At 39.9% G+C, this 23,738-nt stretch overlaps 2 protein-coding genes across 2 annotated transcripts in view; both read left to right on the forward strand.

The window, feature by feature from the left end:
• Positions 1 to 19,749, forward strand: IL18RAP (interleukin 18 receptor accessory protein). The gene is made up of 11 exons (XM_074815131.1): positions 1 to 85; positions 5,458 to 5,589; positions 6,707 to 6,974; positions 7,075 to 7,249; positions 8,537 to 8,711; positions 10,950 to 11,018; positions 11,259 to 11,379; positions 13,113 to 13,267; positions 14,158 to 14,295; positions 18,138 to 18,308; positions 18,950 to 19,749. The coding sequence occupies exons 2-11, from the start codon at positions 5,466 to 5,468 to the stop codon at positions 19,321 to 19,323; spliced, it is 1,770 nt and encodes a 589-aa protein (XP_074671232.1). The 5' UTR covers positions 1 to 85; positions 5,458 to 5,465; the 3' UTR covers positions 19,324 to 19,749.
• Positions 19,750 to 21,550: 1,801 nt separating this feature from the next.
• The window catches only part of SLC9A4 (solute carrier family 9 member A4), a 37,761-nt gene continuing 35,573 nt past the window's right edge, over positions 21,551 to 23,738 (forward strand). The window contains exon 1 of the mRNA XM_074815130.1: positions 21,551 to 21,991. Within this exon, the coding sequence (XP_074671231.1) occupies positions 21,730 to 21,991 (262 nt within the window). The 5' untranslated portion in view covers positions 21,551 to 21,729. The remainder of the gene's footprint in view (positions 21,992 to 23,738) is intronic.

Below are 23,738 nucleotides of genomic sequence, written 5' to 3' on the forward strand. Positions count from 1 at the left end.
CTACACTACATACACACTGAGATGGTGCATTCTTCCCCCTGCTTCTTGGCTGTCAAAATGCTTGAGCAAAAGTGAGATGGACAAGGTAAGATATGGACCCCCACCTTGACTTTCCACAGGGGTGGGCAGGCACAATTTCCTGGAGCTATAGCATAAAACGTGCTAAATGTGTGAGTGGGAGGGTAAGCGAGTGAGCGGGAGGAGAGGGAGGAGAGAGAGAGGAAGCAGAGAGGGTATTCTGGAACCGTCCTTTACCCTCTCCTTTATAAACTTGGCTCTAGCAGCAAAGGATAAATATGAACCTGAGAAGTACAAGTGTGTGAGGCTTTTTTAGCATATACATTGCTTTTACAAAAGAGGAAGGGGTGAATTGGAGCAGAGGCTCAGCCAAATATTTGGCCCTGTTTGACAAGATTTTCATCCAGTGTGGTAATCAGTGTGACATACCTCTCAGTCTTCTGGCAGCATGGCATTCAAAACTATGTGACTGGTCCTTGTATTTCTAAGATACGCTCTAACAGTTAGACTGCTCTACTTAATTTTTTGAATGTAATAAACCTATTACTTGGAGAGTATGACAATTAGTACTTAAAATGAAGGAAGTATATTTTGTGTCTGTAAGGTGCGTCTTTGGGAAAGAACCATCTTCTCTTTCTGATAGTCTCAGCAATGGCTTGAAAGGAGCATGGGCTTGATTTTATGTGTTTTGCGCTCCGTAATTCCTTCAAGGGAAGAGGAAAGTAAAATGTTTTTTTTCTAGTCAGAAAGGACACCTTCAAAAAGCTTAACTCTTTATACTGATCTACAGAGATACATTGGAGCCTTTTGTAACTTATAAATCAAACATATATTTTGTATTGGGGCAAAACACTGAAAATATTTTAGGAGACAATCAGCAAACTTGATCATCTCTTGTCTCTGTTCTGCAAGGAGTAGAGAGTTAAATACATGGTGGAAGCTGAGAATACAAACCCTGTACCTCCAAATGCTCAGAACCCAAGAGAATCAAGTGTTAATACTTGTCACCGCATAAAGAAATGTGTATATAAACAGAAACAACATTGAAATCCCCTGTTACACAGCAAAAGCCTTTTTTAGATTCTTATTGTGGAAAGAGAGTACTTGACCCAGCCTGCAGTAAAGAGAGTAAACTTCACACAAGAAAAGAAGAAACAAGTCCTACTGTTCTTGAAATAAGTCTGGTGCAAGCTGATGAACCTATATATTTACATAACTTCTACTGAAATAGGGAGAACTGGTGTCTGAACTGATGACAAAGTGCTCTCAGATGCTTTTATGTAGTTTGAGTCACTATGCAGCCTGTCTTTTATGGGTTTCGCATCCATACAGGAAGCCTGGAAGAGGGGCTGGACCATGTGGAACTGTGTATGCTGAAGTGGTCTGCCTGCCTAGCAGGTCCAAGGGGAAAGTCACAGATAGCTCAGATTCATCAGAGCTTCTCTTTTCTCTTTTTGCCAAAGCTGCATATGGGTAACCAGCAAAGCTTAACTGGGAGGACACAGATAGAAAGTAATAGTGTGTCACAGACCCCTTACAGGGTCTGCTTGCAGTGGGTGTGGAAGGTAGTTGAGGAGGGTTAGGAGAACTCGGCTCTTATACTGAATATTATTCAGTATCGGGTTCTCTTGTAGGTTTTAGATTGCATTTTTGCATTTTTGCACACAATGCAAAAGGAAGATTTTAGAACCCAGAAGTCTTTGATCTTTTACTAGCGACAAAGTTTTTTCCCCTGTTCTTTTTACAAGAAAATGACCCGGAAATTTTGAACCTAACACAACTAAGCTGAGAAAGGAAGGATGATGACAGTGAGGTAGAGGAAATTCCTGTAAAGGAAACAGACTCAACACAGTGCACAGCTAGAACTAACCACAATTCTTATCATGTAGTGTAGGATGTGCAGGTAAGATTTTCAGATTTTTTTTTTTTAATTATAGATTTTAGCTTCAGATTTTAGCCCTCCCTACCCCATCTGCTTGACAGGTGAGTTGGTTTTATTTTCTCTGAATGTGCATTTTAAAGTAAATTGCTTTCAGTTGATTGGTGAGACAAAACAGTAGTGTCTTAGTAAGTAGCTTCATTAGATTTTATTTTTTTTCTTTATAGGTATGGTGAAGCTTTTTTCTTCTCCTGTGTGATTATTACTAATCTTACTCCTAGAATCAGATTATGTTTGCCTTTTCATTGACATAAATCCAATACAAGACATGGGAATTTATTGCTCTGCTGCTGAAGTGATTTTCATTAGAATCAGAATAATAGATTGTAAGATTGTGGCATGCCACTGTTTACTAGACTTCAGAGATATCGTGAAACTTGGTGTAGCTCTCAAGAAAATGATTTTGGTTTCTTTTGCTTATGTTTTATATAAATACACACAAAATGATATGAAATAGGGAATTAGTTTTCTTGTGAGAGTTCTTTAGAATTTGAAACATAGTCAAATAATACAGTTCTTATTCTTCTCTCTTACATTTTTTTATCACAGGAAATTATGTTAAGACCACATTAGTTTCCTTTGTATACAAGTTACTTTCCAATTAAAAGGCATCCTAAATCCCTAGACTAAGGTTATGATAATACAGATGTGTACATGGCAGGAGAAAGCGGAGAGACTCTTGATAATACATTGACCAGAGTAGAGTGCTTTCTTTTTCTGGCAGATACTGACCAAGATAAAATGAGTCACTGAATATATTGAGTCACTGAATCACCTTGAGTCTACCTGCAGTGCAAATACGCCTGAATGGTCAGTTTAAGATTATCCTGTTTCAGGTACCCCCCCTCCTTTGGTAACTGCTGTCTACTTCTGCTGTGAATGTCTCTCTTCCTGTTAAGCACACTTGCAAGATGGCACTTTTTAATTTCACATTCTACCATACTTTTTAAGCACTATAGAGATGCAAAGTTTCCAAGGTTCTCTAATAACAGTATTATCGGTTAGCAAAAAAAATGGCAGTAGTGCATTTTCCCATGGCTAACAAAAGACAACAGAAAATTATAGATTGCTAACCAAAGCTATAACTTTCATTAGCTGAGCTTGAAGAGGGCATTGTTAGCACAGCAGTAAACTGGAGAGCAGAGAAATCTGCTCTCGTCACTGGAATTATTAAGTGCTTTGTGAATGGTCACTTGATGGTCACTTGTGAGTGGTCACATGTAGCCTGAGTGTCCCTGATTACAGACAAACAGGCAGATGGGAAGTAAATGCTTCCACTGCTTATCTTCTGCCAGGTCAGGCACTCCTCAGGTAGCTTCTGATGGCTTAACAGATTGAATGAGTCACCAGAAAGGACCAGAGCTGTCACAGGACAGAGGTTTGACCATTTGCCTGAAATCAAGGGAGAGGAGGGTTGGGAGGATGGAGAAGTAGATGAGACCTTCCCCTTTTGACAACAGTGACCCATTACATCAGCTCACCTGCTCAAGGGTCTGCAGCACTGAATCACACACAAGGCCCTTGGGTCCTGCTTGCTGCTGGCACGAGTATGCCTTTGCCACGTGGGCTGTTGAGTGACATAACTCAAAGCATCATCCTTTGTTTTATACAGTATTAATAGGGCTGGAGATGCAGCCCTAATGAATGCCTTGAGAGAGGTCTTTATGATTGCCATAAACCCAGATTCAAGAGTTGGGATCCATTGATCCTTTTGCAGTGGGTAAGACAGTCTTCTTAAAGCTTAGGAGGGCTTTTGCCCAGTGCTGGTAGGAAACTGTCTCTTTATTCAGACATACGCTTGGAGTTTCAGGATGATTATAAAAGATGTATAGGGCAATGAGAGCTGGCAGCAGCCAATCTGTAACAAAGCACCAGGATGGGTTAAGACAAATGAGTTATTCTACTCCATATGACCTCTGAGTGTAAAAACAGATAGTTCCGTTCACTTGCAAGGAATAGAGACATGCTGAGGAGAATGGTGACTAAAGTGCTTCTCTCTACACAGAATAGCTGTCTGAAAAAGTGCAGAGTGGGAGTTCTCTTTACCTCTCTTGCTAGCTCAGTGCACTCTTGCTGCCTCAGATGCTCTCTTGCTGCCTGTGTGTATGAGTCGTGTCTGATTTGCATGAGGTGCCAACAGACAAGGGACTAGCCTTTGCCAGACCTTTATTTTTTCTTCCCTAGGGCTGACACAGTGCCTCTCTGGCAGCTGTGCAAATGCAGAGTCACTCTGTGGCCAAACGAGCAAAGAAAAAAGCTCCTTGAAGTCTCAGTTGCACAGTGTGAATATCAGCAAAGCACATGGCCTTTACTCACCGAGATCCTGAATCAGGCACTCCAGACATGTCAATCACAGGCGTTGGATATGTTCTTACTAAATACCCCAATTAAGGCATGGCTGTTGAATATGCATTCTTGACAGCTTGCCTTCCCTCTAGCTCTGTGGCTGAGAGGGCTGTGGGACACAGATCAAACCTCTTAGTAGGAGAGGCAAAACACTTCATGCAATAGGGTTTGGGGTTTCATCTTGGACAAGATGCTGTAATATAGGGGTCTGGGTGCTGAGTTCTTTGTGGAACTGCTCCCAAATCCCCTGGGTGTTCCTAGTCTCAGCTCACAGATGGCACACCACAAAGCTGATACCTTACAATAGTGTGGATGTCACCCTGTTGAGCCAGTCTCTGCTAGAATCATTCAATCAGTGCAGCACAGCATTTGGTGCAGAAATGAGGCCTGATGCTGCCCATGCTGGTAAGTCATGGAGGAGAAGGGTTTTTCAGGTTGCTCTGCTGATCCTAACAGACATCTTAGGGTACATCTGGTTTAGCTGGTAATAAAGTCCAATAGCTGCATGTCTCTTGGGTGAAAGAGTTAGAACCAAAGACTTGCTATCCACACAGTACATGCTTTGAGGGTTTTACTTCTGCATAGTTCTACAGTCCCATGGACTCAATGAAATTTGCAGCTGCACCACATCTTCAGATTTGGTTTAATCCCAAAGGAATCCAGTTTACACACTCTAGGCCTGTTGGCCTTCAAGACACAACAGAGCTTCATGGATTTTGGTGCCAGTTATGCCTTTCTCAGTCTGTTGCTGATACCTGTCATTAGCTAAAGGCTGATTTTGTTATTTGGCATCTTAACCTCTCATCTTAGAGGACAGGTTCCTCTTCTAAAAGCAACAGCTGATGAAAGACTTGCATTTCCACTCCAGATGTGGAGTTCTGCATTGCTGTAGGTATAACTTGGAAATCCATTTGTAAGCAACTCTATGCAAGATGTGTTTAAAGAGATTGTTGGATATTCTTGATTATCGTCTAACCTGCATTTTGTGAAATAGTATGAGCAGGAAGAGTCCTGCAAACTCCATTTTTAAAAAGCACAATATCTAGGAAATACTGTCTACTAAGTTTTATAGAGCTACATAATAAAATATGTAATTACCTATCTATGTTATTTGAAAATCATTTGAAAAAAAAATCTGTTTTCCTCTTTTACAGAAAGCAAGATGATTCTTAAAGAAAATGTCTCAGAATATCAACTAAAATTGATAAAGAAAATCATGCTCACTTTGTGCTGGATCCTAGCATTGTTTATCAGTGGGGCAGAAGTTAGAGAGACTAACTTGCTAGGTAAGTGTCTCCTTTGGTGAGGTTTGGTGTTCATGGTGCTTTCTGACAGCTGAGAAAAGTGGATCTGCATTTTGCCATGCCTTCATGAGTTTTTCCCGCACCTGTTAATGCTTGTGTCAGGCAAACAGCTGTCTCTAGCCATTCTGAAAGCTTTTTCAGTATTTGTAATACAGTTTACCCTAAATATGATTCAAAATTCAGTTCCCTAATGAAAAGAAAAGAGCAAATGTAAAGAAGAATTTCTGAGAAGCGAATGGAGCAAATTAATTGCTTCTGTGACTCCCTGAAGTCTCCAACAGATGGTCCAAGCCTGTCGGGGGGGAGAAGGAAGAGAAAGGCAGGGTGAGACTGATATATCAAAGTCCTCCACCCACACAAGGTGGAGTGGGTGGAAGGAGGAGCTTGTTCCAATTCATTTTGCAGACAGAAACTGAAACTGCGAAGAGTGTCCCAGGTGGGCAGGCAAGGAACTGAAGATTTCATGCCGTCCCTTCTGCCGAAGTGAAATCCTGCCATACTTTCAAGGGTTACCACATCCTGACTGGCAGGAGGGGTTACACAGCAAGATCGGTCAGCCTTTAGAAAATTCGGGGTTAGGATGGGTAACCACAGTTTTCAGAATCCAAAAACTTGTGTAATTTTAGTGACAGTAACTGAAACATAAGAGGGAAAAGATTTGAAAGCTATGACACAATAATGCTTGTCAATCTTACCCTAAATAGGGAGTGTGGTGGGCAGGCTCTGCTTCTTCAGGTCCCTTCTCCATTAATATGAGGAGAGCTATCTCCTCATCTGCTTTTCTATGAAGTTGAGTTTTAACAGATTTAGCACCCATGTGAAAATCTTCAGTTCACTAAAAATTGTAAGCTATTTTCACATTAGGCTTTTGAAAAAGGCCTAATAAACCTCTGGACACCTTTGAATAAACTTTTGAGTACATTGGCAAATTCCATGTTTAAGGAAATCAATTCTCTATTAGCCCAGCATCTGGTCACATAAAAAATTATTTAACACAAGGAAATGTAAAGTTTTATTTTTGTACTTGTCCTATTTTTTAAAATATGATGACTGTGTGTTCTTTCAGGTAGTAGTCATATCTCATTGTCCTGCTTTTCAGGATGTTCCCATGTTGAACCTCAAGTATGGTATCGTGCAATTAGTGATGAAGAGTTTGTTTTACAATGCGCTTTACCAGATAGAGATGCTACCTATATTTATAACAACTCACTTCTAACACAACATAAGGTGAAATGGTTCTGGCATCAGAAAGATAAAGAGCCGCTGAAGATGATCAAGGAAAGCTCTAATCTTGCTCTCCAAGGGGATGCACTTTGGTTTAAACCAGTAAGGCACAGTTCTTCCGGAGTGTACATCTGTATGATATGGTATGTAACGGAGCAGAAGTCTTATATTTCCATACAAGAATTAATTGTTTTGTTTTGTTTTGTGTATTAAATATTTAACTTCTTTTCCTGCATCACTCAGGGAAAAAATTCCATGTCTCAAAATTGTTTTGGAGGTTCAAACAAAGAAGGTGGCAAAATGTTCAGGTTATGACACAAATGTGCCATATCTTCTTGCTGGCAGTGGGAATTCAATAACTTGTCCTGGGACAAAATGCTACAACCATATAAAGAAGGCAGATGTAAAATGGTACAAGGTAAGAGTCACTCTCTTGAGCATGCAGAAAAGCTCACTTGAGTATGGCTTTAGGTCTAGTCAATGCTCATGTGCTGTAGGTTCTTGAACTCTTCTTTGGCAGACAATGCAGCCTGGGAAATTCAACCCAAAAGCTGACTCATAAATCGCTATGTATCAGGTCTGTAAGTAAGAGTTTTGAAGAAATGTGCCACACCCAAAATATTATTCCATGAAATAGAAGCCTAGGAATGCTTTCTCTACACCTAAGAAATTGAAGTAATTGACAATCAAAATAAGCTTGTTACAAAGTGATGTATGATTGAAATTTAAGAGTTTTGTTTTGACATTTTAAATTCTGAAAATATCAAATATACAAAAAAAAAGTGGCTTTGTTAGAAAAAAAATTATTTTAAAATTAATGTTTCAAATTGTTCTTTCCAAGACTTCTGTTTTTAACAAATCATTATTCTACTGAAACATTATTGACTACCTCTTTTTCAAATGACCACTAATAATATAATAAAATACTTGCAAGCTAAAATTTATTCCTGTTGTGTTTGTAAGGATTGTAATTCACCATCTAAACCTGTACAAATGAGCAAATGAAAATGACTGAAATTTCAATTGTGCATTTTACTGCCTGGTATTATTTACATTATTTATTCTATCAAGTAGAATTACAATCTAGTCAAACTTTCAAACTTTAAATTAGGTCTATTTACCTATATTTTGATCTGAAGCTCACTGAATTTAAGGAGATTCCATTTTGCGTTAATAGATTTTTGTCAGGAATTTGAGTTAAGGAAAATTCTTAGTGGTCTTAGAGAATATGAATACACTAAGCTGAAAAATAGAGGTGCTTTTCAAAAAATAGTTGGTTTTCATCCTTTTAAAAGTAGTGACAGAGTTGTCAATCTCAGACAGCGCAAACCCATGATTTACTTCTCATAAAAGAAAATGAAAATATTTTCAAAATAATTTATTTACAAAATAAAAAATACTCAGTCCATTAAAAAAGTGATCCTTTTTGTTGCTCTTTCGTAATAGTTTAATTTAGGTTAGCTTCATGATTTCACATTTCTCTCGGCAACTACAAATTTTAAATAATTTTTTAAAAAGATAATGGTATTCACAAATTTTTTAATATAACTGTCAAATGTCCTCAGACTCCTAATAAATCTTTTTTAGGTTTCAGTGGAAAGAGTTTGTCTTGGCCCTACTGCCATGGAAATCCTATCCAAATATCTTAAAATATAATTTAATAACAGCAACAAGTAAAGGACTTGATATTCTTTCTTTTCATTAGGATGGTCATCAGATAAAACGTAGGAAAAGCAGACAAAGCCTAAAGCTTAAGCATAATGAAATCTATTTGAATCCAACCTATCACCAAGATGCTGGAATATATGTCTGTGATTACACTCTATATGACAACACTACAAAGTGGACAATGAGAACAGCAGTAGCAGTAGAAGTCATTGGTGAGTATTATAATAACTCAGAATAAAATACCTGAAGTAAAGTATGTTTTCTCTATTCTTTCCTACACTATTTATGTCTTTGGTTCAGGCTCTTCTTCTGAACAACCCACAGACTGAATTAGCTACACTGTCATTAAAATCTTCTTCCAAGTATTCTGATGATGTCTTGGGACATTGTCTAGAACCTTCAATGTTTGGTAATAACATGTAGCATACAATGCCATCATTTTCAAGATCTAATTCCACCTTGGATTTATTGTAGTTCCTAATAGTGGGGATCAAATCTGCAAAAGGATTTACATCTCTTGATCTGGGAGTAGAATTAATGAAACTCCAACTGGTGCCAGTATTCTCCATGTACTGTATGAGGACTGTTAGGAAGATATTCACACATTAGGAGGAAGGAGTGCTAATTCAGCATGGGAAAAGTGGACAAAAGCAGTGTACCTCAATCCTAACTCTGTCGCTGCAGTGGAGGCTTATGTGAAGTAGGAGTTAGATAAAAAATTGTTCCTTGTGGCATGGATGAGACCTTCATTTTTTTCGCTTGACAGTGATGAGGAAGGTGATGTTGGTGGGATCACTGCCCATCTTCCACATAACTTTTTAAAAGCAGAGGAAACAGGACACCTGTGATCAGTCTAACTAACAAACAAGCCATTTGTTGTTGCATGTGCTGTTTGGAGAAAAGCATCACTGCCTGCATGACCTGTTCTTTTAGGCTTTGTATGGATTACTAAATATAACTGGCCAGAACTCTATGGCACTGTGATGTGGCATGGCCTTATATTATCCTTCAAATCATGGTGATCTTTTCAGTAATATTTACTGTCCTCTGCTGCCCTTCAGGCGAAGCCCAGATACTGCCTGTCAGAGTGCTATTAGACAATGTCAACACTGTGCAAGGGAGCATGCTAGCAACTCAGGATCAGGAACAAGGGAGATTTTAGTTTGCTGAAAAAGAGTTGTGGTTATGCTTTTCTCCAGATATCTGTGGTTGAATGCTATAAGGCACTCTTGTCAGACACTCCAGTCAATCACAGGTCCCAGAGGAAAGCATAGATAAATCTATTCTATATCCTGTGCTGGATGGACCCAGTACAGCTGTTTCTGTATGACAACAGCACAGGACCTATTCTCAGCATCCTGGTGGAAAGTTGGCCACTCCGTGGGAGGGAGATCTGGGGAGCGAAAGAAACGTGTCCGTTGAAGCAACCTGGTTCTATGGTCTAGTGAGGACAGCACTCCTCTGAAGTAGCTGTTCCCTTTTTTGCAGATGTTTGATGCATTTGGTACTAAGAAGTCATGGGAAAAATACATACATCCCATCAGGACAGGGACTGGAAACCACATCTCCTCCAACTTTTGAGACCTCTATGTGCTGGGTTACAATGTCTGGTGCTCTTTCACTCTTCTCTCTGGCTATAGTCCTACAGTATTTTCCAGGCAGGCATGGACTAGCTCTGCTTTTATTCTGATCTGGCTGAACCTGAGCTAATGCACTGTGCTTCTGAGTTCTTTTCCCTCACCTCACAGCACAGTCAGAGAAACACTTGAAAGGTGCCATATATATATATACTCTCCCTGAATCTTGCATACATATCTCTGCTGTGGCTTGTTTAAAAAAAAAAACAAAAAAGCTGTTGTGTGGCACCATTTCCTGCAGTATGGGGCTTTCCTAGAATATCAGAGCTGTGGGTTTTAGCCCCTTCAGGCTGTTTTTCCGGAGCCTGGGTAATTGCTTAATAGATTGTATGAACTGTGGTTGTCATTATCTGTGCCCTTTGGCAGCCCTTGTTTTGAAAAATTTTAATGCGAGTATGCTTGTGAATGAGGTGTGTGTGCTGTATGTGTGCTTACTGAGCTTGGAAGGGGGCTTGGCAGGGAACTGGTATGAGAATTGTGTCCTTCAGGGGGTTTTGCAAGGGGGGGGGGCCCTAATTTCTGAATCCTAAATAACCTTAAGTGCAGGATAGACACTGAGCTCCTCAGCTCATGTAAGATGGCAGAGCCTCAGAGTAATTGAGATAGCAGGTCTTTAAGTAGCTATGTAAGTTTTGTGGTCAAAACTCCCTTATCTGTGCACTCTCAGGCACCTCAACAACTGTAAATCATCCTCTTGGACTTAGATGTCTAAATTCCACCTAACATTGGAAAAAGAAAATGCTGTAAGATATCTCTGGTCTCCTGCACTGATGATAGCATTATAGTTGTTAACAGTATTCCTGTTAATTGCAGCAGAAAACACTATCCATCCACCAAACTTCTTGTATCCCAATGGTGTGGTGATCCTCGAAGCAGAGCTTGGTAAGTTTCAATTCCTCATCTGAAAGTGAGAGAAAATGTTTAAATGAGGTATTGATAGATAATGATAGATGTCAATAAAGCAAAATATCTTTGCGCTCTAGGAGTATGTAGTTTCTTTCTTGATATATATCTTTGTGGATATTAGAGGAAGCATTATGTGTTATACAGATCCCAGGCTATTTAAGAGAAAATTATTCTGGTGACCTCCATGTATGGTTTTCCTGTGCTAATTTGTTCCAGGAAAGCCACTTGAATTGGAATGCCGTGTACAGTTTGGGTTTGAAAGAGTTTCTCTGATGAGGGTAACATGGAAAAGAAACAACAAAGAAAATATAAATGAGAAATTAAATCAGGAAACAAGGTAAGGAAAAATCTAGTAGTCTGATTACTACTACAGTCAGCAACTGTAAAAATCCTTCTACAACAGCTTTACTGAATACATTCTACTGAAAGAAACTCAGACAGCTCTGTTCTTCAACATATTGAAGTGTATGGCCATGAGTATGTGACAGGCATGTGCACTTCACATACAGAAGCACATATTGATGGCCATAAAGCCAAGAACTCACACTTTCTGTGAAATCTTAACTCTTCCTAAAGCTTTAGCTCACAGACAGCTTCAACATGAATGGTGCTTGGTTGCCTGTGCCTGCAGCAGCTGTTTTCAAGTGTTCCCTCTGTTGTTCCTTGCTGGAAACTCACACATTCTGTCTTTGGAAGCTGTCTCCAAGTGGGGAATAAACCAGATCAGTAAAACAGTGTTTTGGACACTGAAAGGATTTTGGGTGCCTCAGACGTTGAGGTGTGTTTATTGAGTCAGTCTGAGGAATTGCAGCACTGAATTTTAGGACACTGAATTGCAGGATTCTTCCCTGGCAAGAATTAACCAGACCCTGCAGAGAAGCAATGTGTGGGGGAAAGGTTTCCTGTGACTTGGGGACAACTCAAATAGTCACCACCCTTCCCTTTCCTTCCTGTACTTCCTTGTCTCATTCACTTATGCAGTGTCCAACTTCAGCAAGAAACATAGTGGAGGCAAAACAGACAAGCATGTCTTTCACTACACAGCCCTGAGTCATCATTATGGGAAAACTGTTCTGTACGCTGGGGGAAGAAAAATCCCTGCTGTCACTGCTAAAATCAAGTTCTTAATAGGAGTCATATTGGAAAAAGATAACAAATGATGATATCACACATGCACATGCACACACACACTCACTCATGAGGTAGATTGGAAATCGGATTTTCCTAACTTTCGAACGTTTAGCTCTGTAATGTTCTTCTTATCAAGTTTTTAGCTTTGTTCGTACATAAAATTTGTTTGTTTATTTTTTTTTAATCAAAATGAATAAAACATTCCCAACACTCTTTCAGTACAGGTTGAATCCTTGCCCATGCTCATGCCTGTGTATCCTGAGTTAGCAGAAGCACAACCTGTCATTTTGCAGTGACATGATGTGAGGCACCTTCAGGACCACCCAGAGATGCCTGTACTTGTGGTTTTCAAAGAGAAATGCTGAGACTTAGAAACCCAGGGTATTCTCAAGTGGTTGCAGACACAGATCTGTTCTCCCCAAGCCTCACTCAGCCACAGAGGGATTCCTCTGTTACCTCTTCATTTCCTATGCTTCTGTCCCTTATATCTGTCTTACTCTGTTTGCCTATCCTGTCCTTGGGCTTTTTACCCCTGTGCAAGAGGCTATGCTGCTCAGTCTTTTTGCCCAGCTAATCCTTTCTTAGGGCTCCTTTTTTAAGTTTCATTTCCCCCAGGGGAATTTTTTACGTCTTCTAAAAACACAAATAATTTATAGAAGTCAAAGGGGGCTATATATTTTAAACTAGGCAAGTGCTTAAGAATTTTGTTGAGTTGGTGAATTAAGAATAAACCTTACAGTCTGCAAATCTTTGATGTTAGTATTTTCTTACAATGTAAAAACCAAACGGAAGTTCCAAACCAGAATATTGCATTGCTGTTAAAAGTTCAAGCTGAATGTTAAGAAGTTGCAAGCTCCTCTTTCTTTGTATTTAAGACATTTGGGGTTTGTGTGAATGAACAGCAAAGATACCACACAATATGTATTTTTTCCTCTTTAGAGTTTATCCAAAAGGTTTAAAGGGGCACACACTTCTTCAGGTTGCAAAACTGAAAGAAGTTACTGAAAGGGATCTCAGAAGCAACTTCACATGTTTTGCTGAGAATTCGGTGGGGAATGCAACCGCTGTGATCCAGCTGAAAAGAAAGCAGAAAGGTAAAACTATCGATGGATGACTGTTTGCCCTTGAAGACACATTTTGATTTACTCACTGCTACAAATTAATTCCCAATTGAGACTGGCTTTTTAGCCAGCTGCAGAAGTTTCTTGAAGCTAGATGGGAAAAGTTTGATTTGTCAGATGCCTAGCAAGATACATTATTCTGAGGACTACTCAGAAGGACAGCGGTATCTGGGGACTTACTGCAGGTAGGTGGGCCAAGTAGAAGCTGGAGAGTAACTGAGAGGAGGAAGAGGAGAGTATCATCTCTGAACATTAGTAAGCAATCTACTAAACTGAAGCAGAGCAGCTGCTGAAAGCAGTAGTATTCCTTGATTTTCATAGGACACTTCTGTTTGTTTCCTCAGTCCTTAGCATGCACGTTTCTGAGAAGTTACCATAACTGATATGACTGTGGCAGCCTTTTGAGCAAAGGCCAAAGCCAGAATCAGTGTGGAAATTAAACACTGAACCATAGTTCACAGTGGAGATTCATCATTGCAGTGGCACAGGAAGTCTCCAGCAGGGCCCTGTGTGCAGCTGTGTGTGTTCTGATGTGACTTTTCCATCTCAAGTGATGACTACTGAGTGTACCACAGACTCAGCCCTGCTGAATGTACCACAGACAATTTTCTCTGTGCCTTCCATCACAGATTGGCTTTTCATACCATCAAAGAGATACCATTCAAAAAAGGTCCCTGATGGTAGACTGAAACTTTGTGTTAAGGTTTGCAGCTAAATGAATTCCTGACTTCCCTAAAGTTTGCCAGGGGACAAGAATGAAGACTGTGAGATGGCTTGCCCCTATTTCTGGACTGAGTTTTCCATCTAAGTGTCAACATTATTTTGGAAAGCCTGAGTTATGATAGACCCTTTTCTTTCTACAGTGTTTCTCTTACACGTACTATGCAGTGCCATTTCTACTCTATTTGCATTGCTTTTGTGCACTGCCTTTGTTTACCAGCACTGGATTGAAATAGTGCTGATGTACCGAAGCTATCTGGTCCACAAAGAAACTACAGGAGGTAAGAAACATTGTATAATATTAATTTTCTCCAGTCCTTCTACTGCCTTTTGCCATCTGGGTTAATCTGGTGTGAATTAACCATTTAATTAAATTATCTTAATGACCTTGTTCTCTTTCAGCTGATACAAAGGCTGTTCAAGCTAGCAAGATGCTCAGTGGATTCAGATGGCAAAAAAGTCAGGCAGCATGGAGGAAATATCTAACGCCAACTGAAATGTCAGTTAGTCTTTTACAAGATCCCTAATTTATCCATGGAAGATTAGAGTAAGAAGTTGAATTTTGGCAATCCATTTGCAGGGAATAATAGAGCATCTCCAATGTTTTAACCTCATTCCCCCAAAGTACTCAACAGAACCTGTGAACAAGAATCAAATGTCCTTGCAGAAGTAAGTGAAGGACTCCGGAGTCTATTACATTTTTCACTTGAAGCCAAATAATGTTTCAGAAGAATAAAAAAGGAGAGTAATAATATGATATAGGACACCAGTTGGGAAGTGTACGTTTGGGAAATATTCATATTTCCTTTCTAAAAATTATGTTGACCATCTTGACATTTACACCAGAGTGATCAGCTTCCAATATTTCAAATCTGCATAGTGGCATTGCCCCATCATCTCAGCTAAAACAGGCCTTCAACAAAGGCAGTGTAAAATTGTATCAGAAATTACTGTGCCTCCTTCAAAGAACTTAACATATAATTTTCTTAGGTGGATTGAAAGAAATCGGATAGTATGTGCCCAAGGAAATTTTTCTAAAAATTCTTGAATCTTGATGCAGCTTGAGATATAGGCATCTGTGTCTGCTTTGTGTCAATTATATGTGAGTGTGAAATAACTGTATCTAGATATCTATAAATACATATGCAATGAGACAGTTAACTGCCCTTTTGAAAAGTGATTTTGTGACCCCTAAGGCAGCTGGCAAAAGCAATTTGGGAAATCACTCAAAATTTCCCCTCTATTTGGTAACAAATTGATTTAAGAACCTCTGGAAAGTCCCCTTAGAGTTCACCCCATATGTCAGTAGGACAGAGACAGACCTGCCAAGATTTGTGCATTGAAGTTCAAGATACCGTTGGGTTCCACCGTGGCAGCCTCTGTCCTGCTCTGTGACTCTCACATGCCGCATGCATACAGCATCATTTGCAGCATGGGGGCATGGAGTGTGCAGACCAACGATGCCTACCTAGATAGTTTTCTGCCTAAGGTGACTGGCCATAAAATGTGTTCTCACCTGCAAGATCGTGTCCTTCTCACTTCATGTGGATGCGTATCAAGTCACCTGAGGTCTGAAAGGGCTTGCTCATAGAGCAGCAAAGCAGCAGTTATGACTTAATTTTGCCATTTCTTCCTTTCTATCATCTCTTCTGTCCCTTTTAGCACAGAATCAGAGAATTTCAGAATCCCACAAGGTTGGAAAGGACCCCTGGGACTCATCTGATCCCACACCCTGCTCAAAGCAGACCCAACCTAGGCCAGGTTGCTCAGGACCTTGTGGACAGAGAATCCACAGCCTCTCTGGACAATGTGCTTCAATGTTTGACCACTCTCATAGTGCAAACTTTTTCACTAATGAGAATTTTCCTTGTTGCAACTTGTGTTTGTTGCCTCCTCTCCTATTACTGTGCACATCAAAGAAGAGTCTGTCTCCATCATCTCTGTACCCTCCCATTTGGTAGTTGAAGACAGCAGTAAGGTCACCTTTTTTCTCATGTCTCTCTAACCCTTGGGCTTCTTCCTTAGCCAATTCAGATATATCTCTTAAAAATCTGGCATTTTTTCACAAGAGAAAGTAATAATGTAGAAGCTGTGATACTAACATTTATAAACCACATATGCAGTTGCTTTGCTTAACTTGGGTGTTCTTCATTTCCTACCCTTTGGGCATCTTACATGTTTGTGCCAAAAGTTCCTCAAGTTGTAACTGCCCTTCTGTATCATTCTGAGAAAAAAAAAAATCATCCTAGGGGTGCTTACTGTGCATTTGCTTTTAACTTACTATTGTAATAATAATATTATAAAGGAAAATGGTGATGTATTTATTACTAGTCATTGTCTAATAAGATTGCAGTGACCTCTGTGGGTGAAATGAGGAATATCTGGCTTGTAGTGCAATTTATTGTCATTTAAAAACCATTTTCAAAGGAGCTTCGATTCAGGGTGTAGATGAATTGAAGTTCAGCTAAATCAGTGACCCGCTGCTTCACCTTCAAATCCCACACTAATGCTGTGTGCCTGCTGTTGATGATTCACTCATGTGGGCCTAAATTGGCTCAACTTGGCAGAAAAATAACTCAGTAAAAGACAGTGAGTAGCTAGCAACATGAAACAGCTTCCTCTGCTACCACAAGACCTTCAGCACCCATAGAAGGAAGTGGTGGAAGCTTGTGGCCAGGAGCAGAGGGGAGGAGTGGAGATGTAATGTGTATTGTCTAGTAACACCCTTGGCCTCCAAACCTAATCTGCACACCTATGTTTTATTTTACTTTCTGCTACATGCTGGTTCTGAATGTAGGTGTTGAACTCCAGCTTATGTATGTCATTAGTTTTCCATTTGTATTTCCTTTACTCCCTGGAATTCATATGGTCTCTTCTAGATCCTGTGGGAACCTGATGGTTCTAGCTCAGGTTTGTGATCCTAATCTTACATCTAAAAATAGAAATCAGGAGGTTGACACTGAAGCGCAGTGTGATACTCAACACCATTACTTAGGTGTCTGTGCTGGCTGTAGGTGTTTCGGTTCCCATGCAGTGAAGATGTAGTCAGTATGGTAAAATCTAGAGAGCACCACCCTGCAGTAGGACCCTGCACTAAGCAGCTGAATTTCCTTCTGGTTTCTATTAACTGTATTGACATATGATACAACTCAGCTGATTGAACATAGGTGTCTGATGTCATTTGGGCTGCCTGAGGATGTCCTGTCATTTCAAAAGATTTGAATCTCCAATAGATCTCACGTCAAATTTGGCAGTCCCGTCAACATTAAGACACTTTAAATGGCATCAAGCAACTACATATGGAGAATTGGACTGAGTCCGCCGTGCCTTTAGCTTTCACCAGAAATTATTTTTGTTTTCCTTCTTCCTCTCTCAAGTGCAGTTAAAATTTTATTCAGCAAATAGATAAGTTTGGTTTTGCCTTGCAGTTAAGAATGGGCCTAACTCAGGTCATTGGTAGCAGGGTGTTTCAAAGATGAGAAAATTTCTTTATATATTTTTCATCTACACCTCACAAACATATTCTTTTAATGAGACTGAAGCAAAGTTCAGGAACTGGTCAGTACTCTGTGTCTGAGCTGATACTTGGATCAGACTTAGGCTTTGCTACTTGCACCAGTATCTCTGATTACAAACTTAACAGTGTATGAAAATAATGCATCTTTTGCAAGCAGCTAATATTTAAGAACATTTTTCCTTTAAAATTCACTATATTTTCAAAGTAGGTTGGGCATTGATGAGTATTTTTGGAATCAGTGTTGGGGCAAATGAGAGAAAAGATCATTCCCTACAACATGGATTTTGCCTGGAAGGGGCCAGATCTTCCACTGGTGAAAACTGTATATTTGTGAAAATGCAGAAAATTTCTTGCTTTAAACTTCCTTGCACTAGTCATCTGTAGCTTCCTCATTTGCTTTGGTAGTGTACATCTACAAAATTTGCAAGACAGTGAGGAGTAAGGGTTGGCTTTGGGTAACTGGATGGCTGTACTTCATGAACAGGTGACAATTTTAGGTTTGTGTTGTGCCTACTTAAATAGATAAAAATGGAAACAGCATTAAGAAAGAAACTGAATGCTTCAGACTTGTTAATGTGTACAGTGTTAGTTATTTTTTTATTTTAGATGGCAAAGAATTTGATGCGTTTGTATCCTATGCAAAACTAGACTCTTTTGAAAGTGACTCTACTTTAATTAGTGAGGAAAAATTTGCCCTGGAGCTTCTACCAGATATGCTGGAAAATAAATATGGATACAAACTATGCATTCTTGAAAGAGATATTCTTCCAGGAGGAGGTAAGGTCCCTGAGGATGGTAGAAAATCTTCAGTTTATAAAATTGTTTTTCACTTTCCAAAAAACCCCTATGCACCAGATCAGCAAATGGTATAGTTTGGTACTGGAGTTTTTGCTCAAATCTCATTGTCTTTTCATCTTTATATCTGGCCCCTGCACCTGAGGTATACATATGTTTGAGTGTGGTCGCTGGGAGATACTAGGCTAAGACAGTTTCTTGTCTAAGAATTTCTTTGCAAGCAGACTCCACTCCCTGAAAAGAAGACCCCAAATATTTCAGTGGTCACTTTCTGAGCAATTTTATTAAGTGCTACCTGCAGTAATTAGAAAGCCCTCAGTACCTGTCCCTGAGAGAGACAAGAACGAGTCCAAGTGTCCCTTGAGACCCCATTTGAGTAGCAACAAAGTGTGTTGAGGTCTCAGCTGTGCCCTCCACCTTCTAAGCAGCAAGTTGTATTCTCTGGGCTACATAAGAATGGCCATGGTATCCTCTGATAGCAAACGCATTTCTAGGGGTTATGGGATTGCTCAGCATCCCTATTTTTGGTTTTCCTTATTTCTGGGTTTTAGCTGTTGATAAAGGAACTGATAAGATAAAAAGTCCATTATAGAATGCAGTAACGATTGCCATTTCTTCTCCAGCATACACAGATGAAGTTGTTACAGCTATTAAAAAAAGCAGACGAGCAATAATTATTTTGAGCCCAGCCTACATCAGCGGACCAAGCATCTTTGAACTGCAGGCAGCAGTGAACTGTGCGTTGGAAGACAAAAAGATCAAACTGGTATTAATAAAGTTCCAGGCTTTCCAGGAGCCAGACACTTTGCCTCCAGTAGTGAAGAAAGCTCTTCGGATTTTACCAGTTGTTACCTGGAAGTCTTCTATTTCTGCTGCTCCAAACAAGAAATTCTGGAAATATATGCATTACCACATGCCAGTGAAAGCTACAAAGATGTTGGGAAGCTGCAACCTAAAGGGTTTTTTCCACAGGTTATTCAGCCTGGTATATCGATAGCAGAAATTTCGCAGAGGGACGACAGCAGGCTCAGGAATGGTGACATGATTGTAAAAGACTGTCACTGCAGTCAGCAATAGCTCACTCCAAAACCATGCAGTGTGACAGTGCTGCAGCCCCACAGTAAAACTAAGTGGCACTGCACACAGCTGTAAATGTGAGCTATCTTTCATAAATTATTATTTTATTATTATTTTTGTTATATTTATTATATTATTTTGCTGTGATGTTGAGAAATACATGTAAATTTTTTTTTCTTTAAGTTGTATTTCTTCTGGAATCTTTTTATACCTGTTTTCTAGAAAAAGATTAAAAAAGGGAAATCCAGAGGAAACTTGAAGTTTAATTTTCCTGTGCAGTCCAGTGGGACAAATTCAAGCTCTTTAAATGGGTTATGTCCTCCTGTGGGAGCACCAAGGAAGTACCATGGGAGACTGCTACAACTGGATATGCTAAAGGCATTGAGAAAAGAAGCAGCACTGCATCAGCATCTGATCCCAGGCATCTCCATCCTTCCTGCAGTGGGAGAAAGCATTCCTACCAGTTGTGAAACATTTCACACTCGGAGACATCTGCACATTGCTGATCCTGTCTGCTGCTGGTCACTCATGAGTCCCACTGAACTTGTTGGTGTAACGGGTGTGTTGCAGCTGTAAATCAAAGTCCTGGTTATAACAGCTAGTAGGCTGCCAGGGACTCTGAAGTCTTTCCCTTGCAGTCCTTTGGCTGCTCTCTCTCCAGGGTTCATATAGCTTATTTTCAAAGCATCTTGCACTCTGTGTGTGTATGGCTGTAGCTAAGTGAAATGCAATGGTTAGTGTTAAGAAAATCTGAGCAGGAGAGACACTGATCTAGTGTTCTGCTGACTTTGTATGGCTTTCAAGTTAACAAATCTGCTAGGACCAGTATACTGAAAAAAAGAACAACTGTCTTGCAAGCAGGCTGAGTATTATCTACCTAATTTTGTATTTTGTTCAAAGCTTTCAGTAGGAGGACAGGTGGTGGTGCTGTGGGGCAGAAACAGAAGATAGTGCCTCATGTAGAAACAGGACATCAAGCAGCATCACTGTCTGTACCACAGAAAATTTTGACACTGCAGTTGCACCTGCATTGGGGATTTAGTTCAGATCATGATAAGCTTTTGAAGCAAATTTCCCAGTTGTCACCACTTATTGCCTTTTGCTTTGCATGACAGAGCATCACAGGTGCACACACTGGATCCCTTTCCACAGAAAGTCAAGTGGAAGATATTCTCCACCCATGAAGGGACGAGTTGGCCTGAAGGAATCCCCTCCCAAACACATGCATTGTGGGTGTGGGGTCCTCAGTGCTAGTTGTTTTGGGGTATGTCTCTGTTCTCACTGGTCTGCACTGTTTTCCAACACAACAAAATTTGAATCATTTGAGCAATTTGAATAATTTGTCAGTAAATTAAATTTACTCAATTCTAATGTATGTAATACAGGCTTTAGCAGCTTCTAATCAACATTACTGTGTTTGCACACTTTGTTATCCTAACACTAAACATGGTAGTTTTCGTGGAGGAGAGAAGAGGCTGAACTTTTAGAAAAATGTTCCATAAGGGTGAATGTGGTGTTGGAGGAGGATAATATGGTTGTCCAGTACATACCTTGCTGGCATGAGTAAAACAAATGTCAAATACAAGACTACTCAAGATCCAGTTTTAGGCACGTGATGTGACTCAGACATTCCTCTCTGTTGGTACAATGTGCTAAGTAACGTACATGCATTTAAGCGAGGGAGCACATTTCTAAACGAGAAAGTAATTTGCATGGTCCTCCACCAGATGTCCCTACTGTAAATCCTGCAGAGTCCCATTTATTTACACACCAAGTAGTTTTGTTCCCAAGTGAGACGGGACCAGTAAGCAGTGCCAAGTGTGGTACCTGAGGTGCCAGTTGTGCTGGGGAGGCAGACAGGGAGTGAGGGAAGGAGAGGAAGGTCTGGAGCAGGCTCTCCTGCCTGCCAGGCTGCCACCATCTCTCCCACCTGATGCTATTTACTCTTGCTGCGCTTGCTGCCTGAATGGTGTGCATTGCAGCTTATTTTTTTGACAGTGGGAATAAAATCAGAGTGGCTAGATAAATAATGGAATTGGAAAGGGTTTTTTATTCCTTAACAGGGTGATGCTGTGGCCAAGATTTATCTGGGTCGGAGGAACCTGCAGAACCGGTATCTTCATACAAACTCCAGGTCTGTCTGTAATACAAGGAACAGGACAGGCACATTAGGGCTTTTAAAATGACCTCTAATAGGCAAAAGAACCAGCCCTGAGGAAGAAGCGGCCGTGACTATGAGCAGCGCAAATCAACAAGAGTGAGTGTTGCACACCTTCATGTACCCACTGTATGCTATATCTGTAATAAAATAGTCACAGCCCCAGACATGGGCTCTGCCGTGCTTGCACATGCAAAGCTTTTGAACTTATTGCTGTCACTGTTGAGTCTGGTATACTGTTCTGCTGCCGCTTATGTGGATAAGCCCAACCTGAGCAAGAGTTTCTTGCCTCGCTATGAACCTGATCATGGGGGTGCTGTTGGCTCTTCACAAGATACAAGGCTACATGTTTTCACAGTGGACTATGACTATGTGCAAATTCCCTATGAAGTTACTCTTTGGATCCTCCTTGCCTCTCTTGCAAAAATAGGTAAGTAGAAAATGGGATCTTGGGTCCTCCTACCTTGGCAAGAAGTTAAAAACATACCATGTAACCGAGTATCTTCCATGCATTTTTGTAGCTGGGATTGTTTTTACAGCTTCTGTTCTCAAAAGAACAGGTGTGTTCGTTATCATGACAATGATAGAATTCCACCTCTGAATGCTTCCAGCTTACTTAAGTAAATGTATGACCTCTAACCCTCATGTTTCTTGGGTTGTCTATGCTAGTGAGTGGCAATGGAGCTCCCCTACACAGTGATGTCCATCACTTTTTCTAGTCTTTAAACATCACAAGATATCAGAACTTGCAACCTGCCACAGCTGTAGAAATCAGTAACACCAGACAGACTTCAAGTGTATTGAATTTGGGGGAGAAAAGTGGGAAGAATTCTTCCATTGTGGTATAATAGGAAACATTTCCCTATGAGTCTTTGTTTTACATGTTTGCTCTTTAAAGTCGCTCAGAAAGTGATACCAGAGGAGAGGGGTTGACAGTCAAAGAGACTGTAGGTCATTGGAGATGTAGGGTGCCTTTTGAATACATACCAATACCTCTAGCTTCCATTAGAGCTCCATGTAGGTATCTGAATGAAGACAGACAACTCATGGAGAAGCAGGAACTGCAATTAATATAGCAAAAATGACTCACCATGTGTCTTACATGTTTACATGACTGGGCTCCAATTATTTTGACCACTCAGAATTAATGAAGCAATATCAAATAAATGAAGAAGATGGTAATAATGTGAAGAGCTGCACACATGTGATCTCTCTGTTATTTTGATCTTTCCATGGGGTTTTCAAACATTACTATAGAACAGGCTGGTGGCTGGGACCGATGATTTTCTGGAGGTGGCCTGAAGATAAACATGTTTCATTCATAGTGACACAATTGACAAAAATTGTTACCACTGATCATGATTTGCCAGTTTCAATCCAACTCCTATAAACAAATGTCTTCACTGCCTACATAATAACAAAAATTTTCAGAAATCAAATTTGTTATGTCATCAGCAGGTATATTAGTAGTGAGCATATTATTCATTCATAATAATTTTTTTATTCATCATCCATAAAAGCACAGGACTTGCCATATGGCACATCTACTCAATATTCTTGTTTTGACCAAGAAATAGATACTTTGGAAGAACCGTGTTATGCCTCCTAAGCAGTCCTGCTCCTTAGCTGGCAGTTTTCAAATAATACTCTTCGTGATTAAAAGTGTGGAGGTGCTGATTTCAAATCTGCTTGGAAGAAAGATCCAGTCTGAATAATCTGGTTATCCATGGAAGAAGATTTCCAAAGTGTTAAAAACGATCAGTGTTTTATTCAGGTATTATCTTCTTTCTGGATTTCAAGAGTTCAGGGTGGGAAAGATTTCTGAGATCTTGAAAGACAAAACAATCTCCTTATTCTGTAAAACTGACAGAAGATTTCAACATTTTTTTTTTAATTAAAACCAGAGATGAGTAGAGTTATGATCTTAACATACTTTTTGGTAAAAACAAATAGTGTCCTAAATAAATATATAAAGTTTCATTAAAATATTTTTCTTTTCCTATACTTTGAATGTTGATAAGTTAAGGGTCACAGAAATGCAGTCATGGCATTATCTTCTAGAGTTACAGCATGAAGGTTGACCTAGCTTCAGTCATGGATACACAGCCATTGGATTTATAGGTTTCTTAGTCTGCCTCATTTCCATTCTTGTAAATTCTGAAAAATTCCTTACATTT

The sequence above is a fragment of the Strix aluco genome, chromosome 2 (assembly GCF_031877795.1).
Source record: "Strix aluco isolate bStrAlu1 chromosome 2, bStrAlu1.hap1, whole genome shotgun sequence".
Lineage (NCBI taxonomy): Eukaryota > Metazoa > Chordata > Aves > Strigiformes > Strigidae > Strix > Strix aluco.